Source organism: Paramormyrops kingsleyae, chromosome 20, assembly GCF_048594095.1.
Source record: "Paramormyrops kingsleyae isolate MSU_618 chromosome 20, PKINGS_0.4, whole genome shotgun sequence".
Taxonomy (NCBI): domain Eukaryota; kingdom Metazoa; phylum Chordata; class Actinopteri; order Osteoglossiformes; family Mormyridae; genus Paramormyrops; species Paramormyrops kingsleyae.
The window spans coordinates 18420592-18437089 of NC_132816.1; the positions used below are offsets into that span (position 1 = coordinate 18420592).

The 16498-nt window shown below is 45.3% G+C and overlaps 1 protein-coding gene and 1 long non-coding RNA gene across 3 annotated transcripts; one reads left to right on the forward strand and one right to left on the reverse strand.

Moving 5' to 3' along the window:
• Window positions 1-1104: 1104 nt before the first annotated feature.
• On the reverse strand, window positions 1105-3890 carry LOC140581295 (uncharacterized). 2 transcript variants are annotated; one of them, XR_011984353.1, is made up of 5 exons: window positions 3756-3890; window positions 3538-3637; window positions 2990-3124; window positions 2310-2369; window positions 1105-2024 (listed from the first exon to the last, which is right to left on the reverse strand). It is a non-coding gene; the product is annotated as an uncharacterized lncRNA (long non-coding RNA). The 2 variants fall into 2 exon arrangements; XR_011984352.1 differs by having other exon boundaries at window positions 3538-3879.
• Window positions 3891-3957: 67 nt separating this feature from the next.
• Window positions 3958-15136, forward strand: glrx3 (glutaredoxin 3). Its single transcript, XM_072703446.1, has 12 exons — window positions 3958-4089; window positions 4395-4502; window positions 6617-6725; window positions 9099-9173; window positions 9823-10024; window positions 11812-11984; window positions 12336-12397; window positions 12524-12581; window positions 13090-13142; window positions 13532-13571; window positions 14406-14498; window positions 14958-15136. The coding sequence occupies exons 2-12, from the start codon at window positions 4426-4428 to the stop codon at window positions 15006-15008; spliced, it is 993 nt and encodes a 330-aa protein (XP_072559547.1). The 5' UTR covers window positions 3958-4089; window positions 4395-4425; the 3' UTR covers window positions 15009-15136.
• Window positions 15137-16498: the final 1362 nt, after the last annotated feature.

A 16498-nucleotide genomic window follows, 5' to 3' on the forward strand; every position in this document is an offset into this window, starting at 1 on the left:
ATTAGTTGTTAAGCTTCTTATACATGTAGCATATTGCAGCAGGTTAGAGGAACGGGCCTTTATTGTCTTCCATTATTGAATATCTAGACTCTGTCAGCCTTTCCCCAAGGTCAGGCTTTGTCCCAGAATGCTCTCTCATTTCTCCATGTGTTCTGTGCTGTATTCGGGAAGCACAGCACAGACTTGCCAGTAATACACATAAATCCATCTTGGTTGACTTACTACAAACTTTAGCCTTTCCCAATTGCTTCTTTTGTGCTAAAGTAATTCCTCTGGAACGGGAGGGGGGGTGGGGGAGGAAGCAGAAGCTATGAGATCTATGATTAAAAGCAATACCAGAGGTATTGCAAAGCTACCATGACAGAGTGCCATTTTATGAGGTGGGCCGACTGCGGTGGCATTAAAACAGAGGGCCCTTCCTTTAAACAAAAGCCATCCAAAATTTCGAGGGAGATGCCCAATTTATGGACGAGTCTGAAGGAAATGAGTTCCGGGGATTATGTGAAATTTCAATGCACAATAATGGACGCCTGAAACCAAATGCATGAAAATTAATACATAAAAATACATATGATGTGAGAGCAACAGGATTATATCTACAGGAAATGTAATCCTACAAACTCAGAATCGGACACATTAAATATTGAGAAACAGCAACACAGCCCTTTAAATTTTGGCCTAAGCCAAACATTGCGGCAATCCATCTATCCTTGTTCTATAACTGCTTACCCAGGCCAGGGAGCATCGTGGCAGGGATTCAGTAAATCACGTTTAATATCTCCTTAAATCATGAAAAGGCGGCACTCTATCACGACCAATGACACCATCAGCAGTTTAACGTACGTTGAAAAAAATGCAAATTAACTGACTTTGATAAACCCAATTACATTATTTTGGAATATCACAGCGGCAAGAAGACAGAAACTACAGGCGCTACCTGAGTGTTGAGGAGGAGGAAAAAAAAACTCTTGCGCCATAGTATTTCCAAATTCATTATAAATGACACAGCGCCACCTTGTGTCCACAGTGGCAAGTAGGAGAGCACTGCTGTGAAACATCACATTAAACCATATTTATTAAATTATATCACAATTGAAGCAAAACTCACTCTAGTGTGTTATTTTATTTTCTCCATCGGTGACATAAAAAAAAAAAAGCGTACAAATCTGACACTAATTAAAAGCTTCATTTACACATGGCAGAAGATTGAGGAAACAAATGTATAAAATTCAACTTAGAAACCTGTACATTGGCCGCACACTTCATCAGTTCTGATCAAAAAATGAAATTTCCCAGTTTCCATTTGGTTAACATTCCCAATAGTATTTGGTCTGATTTCCAAATAATGGCAAATATGAAGAATCAGCCACAGTTTCAACACTTTCATTTAGACTGGAAAGGGTAAATACATACTATTAATGCTTAAGGAATGGGAATTAGAATGAAACATTAGATATTCAAACAGTTCACCTTTCATTCATTTGAATGATCATATATGAATTCCACATTATTCAATATTCTGATATTTTAACATTATTCATATGAAACAGTCCAGTCTTTACTTTCATACGTTATATGTACATATTATGATGATTTTAGAGAAAGTCTCTAAACCTAAAGCGACTACATTTTTAAATGACTAAATTTTAAAAGTCTGTCTCCAAAAATGGAGACGTTTAAAGCCGCCATTCTCCAGTACGCCTATATGTATCATCTAGCTAAACCAATTACCACAAACAGACTCCTCTTGTAGGATCTAAGCTTTTGTGTAATTGTCATTCCTAAGTAGCCCTTTGTTTAAAGGTGGCACATTTTATCGTAAAACACAGTGTAGGTTTCAGAGTGACACAGTTCTTGGCTAGAAGCTACCCAAGGCACGAAGCGTGGAGTGCTGTGGCAGATGTTTAATATCCTCGCAATAATATCTCCCATAGATCCTCTGCTTTCCTCAACGTTTAGTTCTTGAAAGAAACTAAACTCCCAAAGTGAAGTGATCAGTATCCCAAGATGTGGTTAATGTGACCCTGGGGAAAAAGAAGAATTAAAATGTTAAATGAAGTTCCAAATGCTGAGCCGAATTAGACTTGAGCTTGTTATATCTGGAGAGAAACTAGCTAAGCAGTCTGACTACTTTGGTAAGAAAAGCATTTCAGTTCAAACATATCTAAAAGACAATACCCAATCAGAGAAAATGTTACAAGATTAAAGCATGAGTGCAGAGAACCGGAGCTGCTGATTGGCTGGTACACAAAAACACGCCCACATCCTAATTAGGACCAGAACAGCACGGCTATGGAAAGACGACCCACCGACTCTCCTGCCATGCACCGAAGGCACTGTCCAGAGCTGGCAGCCTGAAGGGTGTACACCTGTTCAAAGTCACACACACAACAAAACATCAAAACCACTAAAGGCCAGAACTCCTGCCAGTATTTAATAGCGGAATACAGATAACGTGGTATTTTCTGATATTCCTGTGTCCAAGTCTACACTGACTCAGCAGAAGGCAACTTTGACTTTTGACCAGAGAGGACATACAACACACACTTTTGGCTTGAATTATTTCTTTACAAGCATTCCCAAGAAACCCCCACATAGCCCCCATTTCATTCATTGTTTTCTTGACAGCAGTTATCTTACATCAGTGTATTAAGAAACTGGGGATAAACGTCTTTCTTTAAAAGACCAGAAGATGGCGCAGTGGTTAATAAAATTACTCTGTAAACAAAGTTGCTTTTTCCAGTTGTATAACAAGCCTGTTATTCCAGCCTTGAACAAAGTACTTAAACTGAATTGCCGCAGTAAAAATATAGTTTACTTGGCATAAAATTATTAATGACTTTGAATGAAAGTCACCGCTCGCGGAAGTGAAAGCTAAGTGTTTTGTTTTGTAAGACTTGAACCTTGAACTTAGATCGTGTTTCTCAAACGGCGATTTTATCAACGCTCCGTAATCTTGCCCGGGTGCCCGGGCCGTGGAGCCGCGTACCGCGTTTGGGCCGCTGTCAAACCGCATCGCCGCCCCGCCGTGGGCGCCCTGCCTCTCCAAGGTTGCCATGGAGCAGTCCACCATCCTTGCACACCCAGCCTTGTCGCCAGGTCCCAAACCATTGCAAAACTTTTTCTAAAGCAGAGAAATGAAGGTCAAATTTGTAGAGGTACAAATTGTATGAACTACTGTGATCAGCCTAACCAGTTACAGAACAGTTATCTTTCAGAGTCCCTCCTCGGCTCCACCTACCATAATATTATAAATTCCTTATTAAAATTAAAAAAGAACTTCAATATACAGAGGATCATCAGCTATTCTGCTAGTTAAAGTAAGGATACGTTACATACTGGATCTATTCTGGTACCATTAATGTCAAAACTTAAAATAGAACATAGCTGGCAAAAGTGGGAACAAGATCAGCAAGACGAACTAAAGAAAGGTCGCACCTACAACATAAACAGAACGGACACTAAAAATACTTCCTCACATAATTACAAGTGATAATGTAAGCTGTACATTGCCGGGCAGTAAATATCTTCACTTACAGACGGACCGCAGTGATTCCAGCCCTCCACATCTCCTCCTTCGAGGGGTCTTTTGTTTTGCGAAGCAAGCATACAGTCCATCGGGAGCGACGACTGGAACCTGGTACACAACAAATCTTACCTTATTTAGTAACTATACAGCCAATTCAAGTAAATACACTTGATGCGTCTTATTATCTTTCAAAATAACAATAAGGAATTGGCAATCTATCATATACCGTAGCTAATGTATATTGTGTAGCTTTTTTCCATTTATGAGGAGCTGACGGTTAAAGCTTTTTACGAAAAGCGAAATATCAACACACTTTTAGGACCTCTTCATCAGATAATAAATTACTCCTTCCTCGTTCGCTAGATGTGCAAAACACGTTTTTGATGGAGCGCGTTGCGAAAACGAAATAGCCAATGAAATCGTGCGCTGAGCAGCCAGCTACCCGTACGTCACAGTCAGCCATCTTTGTGAGGTCTAAACCTCCGCCTCTCTTCAGTACTCACTTCTGGAGAAAGGTGTGTACAAAGTCATTTGGAGAAAAATACCTCCATCATAAAAAGGTTTGTTATTAGTTACATGCATTCCACGTTTATTAGAAAACCATATGCGTGAATTTACAATTATTCAAATAATAAAACATAACAAACATATATTATCCATCTGTATATCTATACATCGACCACTTAAAGTTTAATGTATATTTAGAGAATTCTGAACAACACGAAAATTCATTCCTTGATTAATTATCTTGTCTTAACGCTCCTCTTGAGTAATATTAGATTCACCGGTCAAACTGAGCCGGGTTCAGCGCATTTACTGCGTCTCGTTTTAGTGCAGATAGTAATGCCTAGTTCTTTTTTCGCAGAGCGACGCAAACGCTCGGTGATCCTTTACTTATGTCTGGAAGCATGGCGAATGTTGTAGAAGCTTCGTCTCGGCAGCAGTTTGAGGACCTTTTAAACAGAGCTGGCAGGTATTTTCGCCCTAGTAACATCACCGGGGAAGAGTTTCTAAATTAATCTATTGAAAACGACCGTTTGTTAGGGTAGTATTGAACGTTGTAGGTGTATGCCAAAGCTTTTAGCCCTTAAGTTGCTCCTTGAGAGACAGCTATTTGGCTAACGAGCGTATTTGTGTGATTTCGTTTAAATTTGCCTGAATAAGGTCTCAAAATATGTTGTCTTTCAGGTGATGACTGATTAACTCACACGATCGTTGGCTGCATTTTAAGGTTTTACTTTTTCCCGGAATTCATGGGCCACAGGCCATTTCAAGGCATTTGGTGTTTGCGGTGTATGAGGGTCAATCTGAAGGATGGATATTTTCCTTATTACTTATTCATAAAATCTCTCAACACATATCTTTAGTTTCTGTTACATCTCTCAGTACTCATGAATATCTAAAGTGATATCACTAAAGGAAATTCCTGTCGTTCTTTTGGTCTGCATTCTTAGACTGTAGGCCGGCCAGGGACTCGTCTGCCTTTTTCCGGAGACAAGGATTGTAACTGACATCATTTAAGGAGCGACTTGTAATGCCATGTCATTCAATTAGTCAAATCACATTTCCTTTAAGAGACCAAAGACTGAAAACTAACGACAAATTGACTGGCTGTTTTAAAATATAAATGGAAGAAATTTGCTATTGGTGCTTAATTTTTAAGGTGGGAAATTTATCTTATGATGCAGTACTTTTCAGCCTGAACATATAGAGCATGAAATTCTAAGTAAATGGTCCGTAATTACCGAATTGAATTACCGAAGTACTGTAAAGCACGCGATATTGCCTGTTTTTTTATTGTAATGTGTGTATTGTTATTGTATTGTTAACTTTCGGAGCATTTTCCATAGCCAGTACTATGTTGGCACACACAATTCAGTAGTAAAAAAATGGCATGGCTTAACTTTAATGGCTACTTCAATGTGTTGTGGATTTTTTTTATTTAGTATTTTTATATCTAGTTAATGTTTTATTATCTTGTATTTGCTGACCATTGTAACAGCCAATTTGCTGCTTGTCCCTCGGACCAGCAGCGGGGCTTTTACCTATATTTTCACACCGTACGTCCACTGTCCTCATGCATCGGACCTTTTTAGATGGCTTTCTTTGTGCTCAAAGGGGGAGGACAGACAGTTACATTATTCAAAGGAACAGTAGTTACACGTTTTGTTCACACGCCTCGTGTGAGTGGCAGGTGTGAATTATTTAGAAAAACGTCTGAGAACTTGTTACTGTCGTACATTAAAATGGCTCTTTGTGCTCATTAACCACTTTCACATGGTTTTGAAGGGTCGACATGAAAGCAAAGTGGCATTGGCTGATTTGCTTAGACTCCATCGATGTGTGTTTAGTTTGTGGTGTTGACATCTTTCTGGATCTGCATCATTGTGAGCCCGTCACACCGTGTGTCTTGTATATGTTAGGGCAAAAATCTTTTTAGCTTAGCAAAGGGTGCAGTTTGAAAGGGTTGCTAGATAAATAGATTAGATAGTTGGATTTTTTTTTGATTGAGCCACTGAGACAGTCTCAGCCTCCTTTCTTACACCGCAGTGCGATCGCTGGTTTGTTCTTATGAGAGAAGTCCCTCTGTCTAACTTACGGCTGTCAAATATGACGCATACTAAATATAACTGGTTTATTAGCTCTAATATTCCTTTGAATTGCCGGTGGCATCTTGCAAGATTGGCTGCTGAGCGCATGGTTTTGTTGAAAATGAGTTGTGGCGTTTTTACTGGGTAACCGCACTCCCGTGCCTCCATGAGTTTGGTGTCCAGGTCTAGTACCGTTTGTGCAGAGACGTGAAGCCAGTTCAGCGGATGTAGTCCTTGCCGTAACTTGCAGGCTGCTGGACCCCAGCAGGGATCCTGCTTAGTGACCTTGCACCAGGTAATTAACCTGAATTCCGTCCAGAAAAGCATCCAGGCGTCCAGATGGATGTAACTTATAAAAGGCTCGGCTACCGGAGGCAAGACGGCAGGGCCCGACATCCTGCGGTTTTGAGCCGTTTCTTTCCGCGCGGTTTGAGTCACCAGCTGGGCGCCCCTCACTTTCCGCGAGGTGACGTTGACCCCCTTCTCCCCTCCCCAGCTCGCTCTCCGTGGTCCACTTCTCCGCGCCATGGGCCCCACAGTGCGAGCAGATGAGCGGCGTTTTGGAGGAGCTGGCCAAGGAGCATCCGCAAGTCACATTCGTCAAGGTGCGTCGCCGCCGCTGGATTTCTGCCGCGCTCCACTGGACTTCCAGCCGGCATGAGCACTTCAAGAAGGCTGCACGGCCGTGCCCTTGATACAACTGAAGTTTATACCGTTTTAATCTTTGTTAAAAGCCTGCGAGGGTTTAAAGAGCGTGAAATTAATACAGCATTAGGCAACGCAAACTGAGTTAAGATACCCTGTTTCTGGAAAGCGGCAATTTACGTAGAGGAACGATTAACACCCAGACAAATTATACTAAATTATAGAACCCTTTAGCAGGACTGCCTGGGCTAATTCTGCCCAGGAATCAGAAATAGGTCCCGTTTTTGGCCCGAAACCGCTCTGATGACAGAGAAAAGTGAGCTCATACTCCAAGGTGTTCTGTCGCTAACGCGGCCAGTGCTGATTGATCTCTGTTATTTCTGCAAGGTTTGCTTTAAATTACACCACCACCCCCCACCCCGATTTTAATAGATTTTTCACTCTCCATCTCCCACCCTGGCAGGACCCCCCCACCCCCCCCCCCTACCCTTGAATTACTTTGACTTCGGTCAAAACTCTGAGCCGTTTTTTGTGGCCTCAGAGGACGTGGTGGCCTGGTACAGCCTACCTGGGCGGGGCTTCCTCAGAGCCCTGCCCACCTCGGCGTCCAATCACCCAGCAGTAGTGACAAAATGAATGCGGATCATTCGCCGACAGTACTGACAATCAGTCACTCTTAATAGCTGCTTCAGGTACTAATTGTGAGTGAAGCTGATCCGTCGTCATGACTATTTATTATAGATTTGCCTACTTTAGACGTATGAAACGCCTGGCGGGAGGCTATATACCATTATAAAAATAGCACAGCCGAAATAGAGGGGCTGCATCAGCCGCTAAATCGTTTTTAAAATGACTGAATTTACAGCGTGTCAGAATGAGAGCGTGCGTAGCCCGGGGGGGTGGGGCGTGGCGGAGGGGAGCTACAGTAGGTGTTGCCTTAAGTTTATGTCTGCGCCGCTGATGAGCTGAGCACTGATCAGAGATCAGCAGGGGCCGCGGGGCAGGGTGAGGCGGGGGGTGGGTAGAGAGCAGAGGTGATAGGATGTGCTGTTGAGAGGTGGGTGTCTTGGCTCCCCACCCTTCAGCCATTTCTGCGGCGTTTCCCCCCCCCTCGCAGGGCAAAAAGCCGTGTTTATATACACAGTGAACCTTCCCTGTTATTGTGTCCCCCAGGGCATTGCTTCTCTGAATTGGAAACCATGCTCATTGCCGTTGACGCCCCTCCCCCCCATGGTGTGCGTGTGAGCGTGCATGTGTGTGTGTGTGTTTGTGCATATTTGCACGCTGCAGTGGTCTTCCCGTGTTGCTTGTGGGCTATAGGATCACAGTAAACATTAATGAGATTTAAGCATCAGTTTGTAGCTGTTTCTCAGAAGCCTTCACTGTAGAGGCAAACACACACACACACACACACACACACACACACACACACGTGCACTAGCGCGTGTCCTCTAGGATCGTGTGACTGATGGATGCCGTCGGAGGTGATGGCGGCCTGCCTTGCTTGAGGCAGAACATAAGTGCTGTAATCAGGACCTAACCGGGGTCAGTGATTTATGGATTTCAATATCTGGTGGCTAAATACAATTGGAAAATTTACTGGGTCAGTAGTGCATCAAAAAATGCCGCCCCCACCCTATCCCAAAGCGCCTGGAAGCGTTTCGCGGCACTTGTCACGAAATGACCCGCGAACCCTGTGTGACACACAACTGACGCTCCCCTCTGCACTTTCCTACAGTCAGGAGCGGGTTGTGCTGTCGTCGGATGATGTTTTGGTGTTTTTAAGAAAGCTTTTAGCCAATGTATGCATACTTCCATTACTCTGAATTACTTCCATTACTCTGAATTGTTTTCACTACAATCTGTTGTCACCTTGTGTGTCTAATACATTTACTACTATAGATTAATATAGATCTAAATATGGAAGAATTGTAAGTATTTAATTTTATAGGAGTGATACAGGTTAATATATTTTCTCCTGTTGCCTTTCTTTTAGATGTTCGAAATAACATAACGGTGGGATACATAAGGGTTCTGTCAGTTGTTCCTCTAATTCATTCTCCCGGGACGCAAACGGGAGAACCAAAGAAGTAGCCGTCGCAGACTGGGGCGGATTTGTTTCGCTCTCATAGGCCGGTTAGGAATTTCAGAGTAGCGTGGCCCCTCTCTCTCCCTCGCTCGCTTGGCTCGCTCTGGAAGGCGTGCCTGATGGCAAAACGAATAATGTTCTCAGCAGCCGGAACACAACAGCTCATGTTTAAATGCAGCGGCTGCTTTCGGCAGTGTGGGAGGGAGGAGCACCAAACGCTTGTTCGGGCCTTGTCTCCTTCCAGCTGGAGGCCGAGGCCGTGCCGGAGGTGTCTGAGAAGTACGAGATCTCCTCAGTACCTACCTTTCTCTTCTTTAAGGTAAGCTGACCGGCCTGCACTCCCCAAGACCCCTGTTACGCATGGCGGGCTCTGTTACAGCGGACTGTAAACATTAGCGTTTTATTTATTTATTTATTTAAGCGATTTGAAAAATCCACCCGGCGCTCGCTCTTGTTACCTGGGCATTCACTGGAAGCTCAGCTTAACTGCACTTATGCCTCGTCAGCTCCCCAACGGCACCGGTGTTTGAAATGTGCCGTTTCCCTCACTTGGATGTCGCTCTCAACGAACGCCAGCCGAATAAAAATAAATGTACATGTAAATACAATCTGCCAGTGTTTTTAGCAGACGTCTTGGTCCGCTGTTCAGCTAACGCGTCGTAGACACCCTTTAGCCGGCTCTGTTTGTATTAGCTGGTGAGTCACACTGTGACAACGTCAGCTGACGGTTGTCAGATTGGCGTCGGCCGGCAAGTACAAAAGAGAATCACGGGAATCGGGGCCCCCTCCCTCGCTGGCGCTCTGACCTGCAGACACCAGGAGAGCCCGCGGCCTCCGTCTGAGCCGGCCAATCAGATGAGAGGCTGGGGGGCAGCTCGCTGGGCACCAGGGCCTCTGAATAATTGATTGTTTTTGTTCGGTTTTACTTATTTATTTATTTTTATTTTTTTGTGTGCCGTTTCCCTCAGAGCGGCGGGAAGATTGACAGACTGGACGGAGCCCATGCCCCCGAGCTGACGAAGAAGGTCCAGAGGCTGGCGTCCAGTGCCGCCCAGCCAGCCGGTGCAGGGGGCCCCCCCAAAGTGGATCTTAATGAGCGCCTGCGCAGGCTAATCAATGCAGCGCCCTGCATGCTGTTTATAAAGGGCTCCGCCCAGGAGCCGCGCTGTGGTAAACATGCGGGCTGGGGGCAGCGGGCTGGGGGCAGCAGGCTGGGGGCATGTAGCAGGGTGCTAATCTCGCTGACACCACAGAGACACTGATCACACTTCACAGCCAAGTAAAAACATGGCAGCTCTGATCCCTGGGTTAAGGGATCGTCGATTTATGTGGATAAAATGGCAATTTTTACCAGCAGGTGAATATAGTAGCAGATACACCGACATTATTAGGAGTCCATGGGAGTCCACAGCAGAAGTCATTGTTGATTGTCGTACTGTTCCTAACTCTCTAGCGATTTTAATTAATAATTATCTCGCTCTCAGTCGTACAGTCTGTCCCTGCCATTTGATTCTGCTTCCTTCCTGTGCGCGAATCCCGATAACATGTTTGCCGCGTCCTACGAAAACCACCAGGTCCGACGTAAAGGTCGAACAAACGTTTTCTGGAGGGAGCGAAATAACATCTGCGGATTAAAACGTTAGTAACCAGGCCGCCTTTTTTATAAATAAACTGTCATGCGGAGCATCTTCAAGATGAGTGCTAGTCTTTGGGGGGCGGGGGATTTAGGGTAGACTCAAAGCCAGGCTGTACCTTGGTGTAACATCCGTGACCCTCAAACAGACAAACAAACAAATAAAGCCGCTCTATCTTTCTTGTCTGGTGCAGGTTGCCTGCAGCCATAAAAAGCATCTGGACTGCTCGCTTGCCCGGCATAACAGAAACGAGTTAATATATTGCCAGCAGAAGAGCCATTAGTGGCAACCCTTTGGCTGTTTTATAATGAATTCCCAGATGAACCCGCCATGGGGTGGGGGGGGGGGGGTTTGAGAATGGGAGTTTCACTGCAGGGCCCTACATGAAGTTAATGCTTCACCTTGCGGTGTGGCGTGCCGAGCTCGTACCTGCGCTCGGGCGCCATGAATAAAAGATCCGGAATGCTGGCGTGACGTTCCGGATCGGAACGCCGCCTCGGAAAGCCTGCCGATGCCGTTTCCTTCCCTTTTCCGCTCGTTGCCGAAGGAGGACGGACAGATGGCTGAAAAGGGGGGGATAGCCCGTCTAGAGTTTGTGATTTAAACACCTTTATTGGCGGTGAAGTTTATCGCAGCGTGTAACAGACGTTTCTTGGGAGAGTAGTTGCCTGAATCGGTCTGCCTGGATAATTTTTTTTCGGGGACGTTCCCTTAGTGATTAAAGCTGTGGTTCCCTCTGGGTCTGAGATGAATGCAGGACGGTATCTTTAATTGGGCACAGTTGCTTGTAATCAATAGCACTGTTAAGAGTTGCTACCCGGCGTAGCGTGAGGGATTCCTAAGCGGCCAGTGATGCTGTGATGATGTTTAACGCAAAGCTCCTCCTCCCGCCGCTGTCGTCGACGATTGTGCCTTTTACCCAGAGCTCCGCCCACCGCCGCTGCTCTGCCCAATCCCTGGCCGCGGTCGCCGCTGCTCTGCCCAATCCCTGGCCGCGGTCTGCTTATGATAACAGATGCTACTTAAGGCGACGGGGTCTAGTTCAGGAGCAGTGCCAGGAGGCTGGGGGACGATGTTGCCGTTTTCACTGAAGAAAAGCGATTTTTAAAAGCTGTTGTTTTAATGCCGTTTCTCTCTGATTACCCATCATTTTCTTCTCTTTCACTTTCTTAGTCCAATTAAACGTTGCTTTATATATCCCTGAGCTACTTTCGCCTAAGGTGACTTATAGATGTGTTGTATAATATCATACCGTCTTGTTATGCGAACACACCGTGAGATAAGGATTGTGCATGTGTCTGTCCCCCCCCCCCCGGACGGCAGGTTTTAGCCGGCAGATGGTGCAGATCCTGAAGGACCACAGCATCCAATTCAGCAGCTTCGACATCCTGTCCGACGAGGAGGTGCGGCAGGGCCTGAAGACCTACTCCAACTGGCCCACGTACCCCCAGGTGTACGTCAACGGAGACTTGGTGGGGGGGCTGGACATCGTTAAGGTGCGTGCCGTCATCACAGAACTCGCCGTTTTATCGCTTGAGGCATCTCCCATCTAACGACACCCCCTCCCCCTCATTGGTGGTGGCGGGGGCTAATCAGCCTGGGGGGGTCTTCTCTCACCTCCTCATTGTGATAATCCAGCCCATGGGTCTCTGCCCACACAATCTCCCCCCCCCCCCCTTACACACACATAGAGTAACTCGTTAAGCAAGCAGCCCACCTGTGCAGAGAGTTGGAACCTTTTTTTTTTATGTGGCACGCGACCTAAGCACACACTTTAGCAGCCCCCCTCCCTCCATGTCCCTAAGGTCTGTTTTTATTTGTCTGTTGTGTATATGTGTCTGATACAGGAGCTTGTTGAATCAGGGGAACTGGCAAACACTTTCCAGAAGGCAGGGACGCTAGAAAACAGGTAAGAGGGAGTGAGATTGACCCCCCCCCCCCCCCACCGTCGACAGACACACTGCTCACCCCAGAGCGCACACTCCCCCAGGTGATGAAGCTAACCCCCCCCCCCCCCCACCCCCATCTTGGACAGGTTGAAGTCGCTCATCAACAAGAATCCTGTCATGCTCTTCATGAAGGGAAACAAAGAGGTGAGATGGATAAACAGGACGACAGGAAAAGCAAAACCGAAACGCTTTAAGTGGGCAGTGTTTGGGCGAGCGTGTCGACTGCGCTGTGCTGCGGCCCGCGGAATGCACCTCTCCCCCCGCCACAAACACCAGGCCAAAAGCAGGACTTCATAGCAGAAGCTGCATTCCTGTTTTTCAGTTCAGTTTCTGATGCGGAGGAAACAGAGAGTTCTTCCAAAAGCTGAGGTGGTCCTTAACGATGACGGGGAAGGGGAGTGTAGGTGATGAGATCCCACCCCCTCCGGCCCGTCAGACCTCCTGCTATCGTCTCCCGGACCGCGTTCGGCGCTCCGAGCTTGGCGCTTGTTAAAATGTGTCTGAAGGGTATCGCCTTCATGTCGGGGAGAGACGGCGGGCGATTCTGTGTTGAGGAAAAACAACTCGGGTGGAAGAGGTCTTAGTTAGGTGGGGCTTTCAAGTTCTGCGTAATCGCTTTATCTCCTTTACGTGTGTTTTGTGATAAACGTAGGGGGCCAAATGTGGATTCAGCCGTCAGATTCTCGAAATCCTGAACAACGAGGGGTAAGGACAAGCATTTCACTTTTGATTTTTTTGTTGTTGTTAATATTAACAAAAACAAATCTGTTTTCGAAAGTCATCTGAACGGGATGTGAGATATCCGGGATGTGAGATATCCGGGATGTGAGATATCCGGGATGTGAGATATCCGGGATGTGAGATGCTCCCGTCAAGGAGATGCCACCATATCGGAGTCAGGAATGATTTATTAAGTGTGTCCTTGGAAACCCAGTATGGGAAAGATTGTTCCTGAAAGTTCCTCAGCTGCTGGCCTGACTCAGCTCCTTCTCACGTTTAACTGTGGTAGAACGTTTATCTCTGTTTCTGAGCCGTTTTGCCAGCACTCATGAGCTTCTGTCTTGACCTGGTGTCTGTCTGTCTGGTTTCCGCAGTGTGGAGTTCGACACTTTTGACATACTCTCCGACGAGGAGGTAAGCGGTGAGCTGAAGATGTGCGCGTAGTTGCCTGCTTTCTGAGCGTCAGTAATTACGCTAATTGATGTTTCCGGAATATTCGGGTCACTGTAACTGGCAGCTAGGGGCGTGTGTGCAAGCATATCACAGGCCGGCGATTTGGGGTGCATTTAAGGAAATGTAAAGGAGCAACCTGACGATGATCCTTGGTGCACCAAAGCCAGGAGAGATCAGGGCATCTCCAGTTTGCCTGGTCTCTGATGATCTCCTTCAGGTCCACATGTGCAGAAGTTTTAAAGCTTGCCACTTTATGCAAGTACAAAATGTAGGTTGAATGATATCGGCCACCCAGATCGTGTGTACGTAAGATAATGGCCATAATTGGCTGTTAACCGGATCTTTTGTAATTCCAACTTTTATGAACGCTGTTAAGTCTACAAATTCACTCCCCTGCTCCCCCCAATCCCCCACATTCATCATCTCTGTCCCAGTTATGACGAAGAAATAATGTAGGTCTTTTATGTAAAAATATTACGAAAACTAAATTAAATCATGTAACGTCAATCAAACTTTCTAAAAAGATCTTTTATAAAGTGGCCTAACTCAAGTGGAAATGATGTGAAGATTAAGGTTTCATATTAAAGGTAAATTATAGGAAGATAATTAAAGGTTTCATGTTATGAATGATCCATTTAAGGAGTGAGTAATTTTAAAATGAGTGAAGGGCAAGAACTTGTAGAAAAGTTACAATGTTTTTCTTGATTTTAAAAACCACTGTCTTTGTGATACAATATGGTAAAACAAGCTTTTTATAGTACTGATTCTGCTTTTTTCCCCTCTTACCATCTGTAGGTTAGACAGGGACTAAAGACTTATTCCAATTGGCCCACGTACCCTCAGCTATATGTGAAGGGGGAGCTTATTGGTGGACTGGACATAATGAAGGTGAGAGTGCTATAGTTTTAGCGTGATCATTCATCATCCTCAACACCAACACCTTTTCAGCCAAGCAGGCAACATCTGAAGGGCACAAACGTCCGCTTTTCCAAACAGCAGACTTTCTGGGACGTCAGAGTGCGTCCCACTTCCACTTCATTGAAGATTCCACTCTGCCTTAGCAGGCCTTGTCCTGAATTAACAGTGACTGACCACCAGGTGGCGGTGAAACCCCATTTGTTTTCACACATACTGACACAACAATGGTCTGATTTTTTTTTTTCCCCAATTATGTGGCGTTAAATGTTTGCTGAAAGGTGTGACAGCAGCATGCAACACCACCTGATGACTGAAAATGGGGCAGCTTTTACCAGGAAGGAGTCACTAGATTTGCTAAATATAGTGAAACGTAACCGATATCCTCAGAGGATTACTATACATACTTACTCTCTCCTATTGGCTTTGCAGGAGCTGAAGGAAAGCGGCGAGCTCCAGTCCGTGCTGAAGGGCGGCAGCTAGTGGACGTGGACCTGATTCTGTTACCTTAACTTCCAGCGCTTTAAACCAGCCTCGTACCTGTGTCTGTTCCTTAATGCCAGTGCTGTGTGGAGGCACACTCTCAGTGGATTAAACACGATGCCGTCAAACACGTGGTGTCCGTCTCACTTGTTGGCTTTAATGATGAGGGTGGGTCGGGAAATGCATGAAAATAACCTTCAAGCCGTCTTCAAAAATCAGGGTTTCAGAAACCCTGCAATTGAGCTGCCTGAGTTTTGGTATGATACTAGTATTAGCGTATGTCCCAGAATGCTTTGCTTTAAAGGAAGGCAGATTCCTATATATACACAATATACACTACTTGATTCTTGAAACCAGTTGAAACATTTAAAAACCTTTTTTTTTTTTTTTTATTTGGGTGAAACATGTTTTGCTGCTTGCATGAGAGTCAATCTTGCGCGGGACTCATTTTTCATGAAGTAGCTTGGACAAAACGCGTGTGATATAAACCTGAATAGGGCGTCATGTTGTGTACAAATCGACTGCAGTTCCACGTGCTCACAAGTCGGAAAACTTAAATGACACGTCAGGAAGAGGACTTTGCACTAAGTGCTTTTTGACCCGTGTAAAAATGACAATTAATGATGCATTTGACAGGGAAGGTGCACCCGAAGGGGCTTTTAAAAGTTTAAGTACTATATTCCCATATTCTATAGTAACTATACTATATACTATATTCCCATATAAGGATGGGAAGTGAAGGCCAGGAGTACACTTGTGCCATTAGTTGTTAGATTCCTCTCCACAGCACTCTAGTTGCACCTGTGGCTTCCTCGTAATTACCAGCCTGCAGTCGTTCCGATCAGCCGCCCGACAGCCTGGTCCCCAAAAGTTACTTAAAAAAGGAGATAAAAGTAAGTACATTGGTGGCAGCATAGTCACCTGTCACTCATTAACTGGTGGCTTTAGTGTTACTTTGTTACTGCCTGTGTGTGCAGCAAGGTCCCTCTTCTGAAGGCCTGTGCATTCCACTCAATTACTAACCGCTGGTTTGACTTTAGCTAACCTCAGCTGCCTGTGTCAGCTGGCTCAGTAAGTGTTTACAAACATAACCTTAAAAGCCATTTCAACAAATTTCTTTGGCTAATTTGGGTTTTGTCATATTTCTCTTGGTTGAATGCTGCAGTAGCCTATAAGGCCTTGTAGGCCTGTCATGATGACAATGTAGTCTGAGGAAACGCTGAATTGTGGCTGCAAAACCAAGCATGGATAAGCGAGCATATGTAGGCTAATTAGCAATGAAAATCTGCCGTATTGATAAGTGAAAAGCAATTTGGTTCGCAGTTGTAAGAGGTGGGCCTATTTTTGATCATTTTGGGAGCCACTGCAGTTGGCGAACCCTTACATTTACGTGAATCCTTCAACATAACTGCCTTTAAAATTACTGGGATTAACGTGTTCGACTGACGAATTTTCGCTTGCGAACAGATTTTCGGGAACGATTGGGATTG

Bases quoted from the DNA above. Each gene is read 5' to 3' on its own strand.
- glrx3 (XM_072703446.1), top strand. From the start codon at position 4,426: ATGTCTGGAAGCATGGCGAATGTTGTAGAAGCTTCGTCTCGGCAGCAG. The intron at 11,985-12,335 runs GTGCGTGCCGTC...TGTCTGATACAG, and splicing joins GGGGGCTGGACATCGTTAAG to GAGCTTGTTGAATCAGGGGA. The intron at 12,398-12,523 runs GTAAGAGGGAGT...CATCTTGGACAG, and splicing joins GCAGGGACGCTAGAAAACAG to GTTGAAGTCGCTCATCAACA.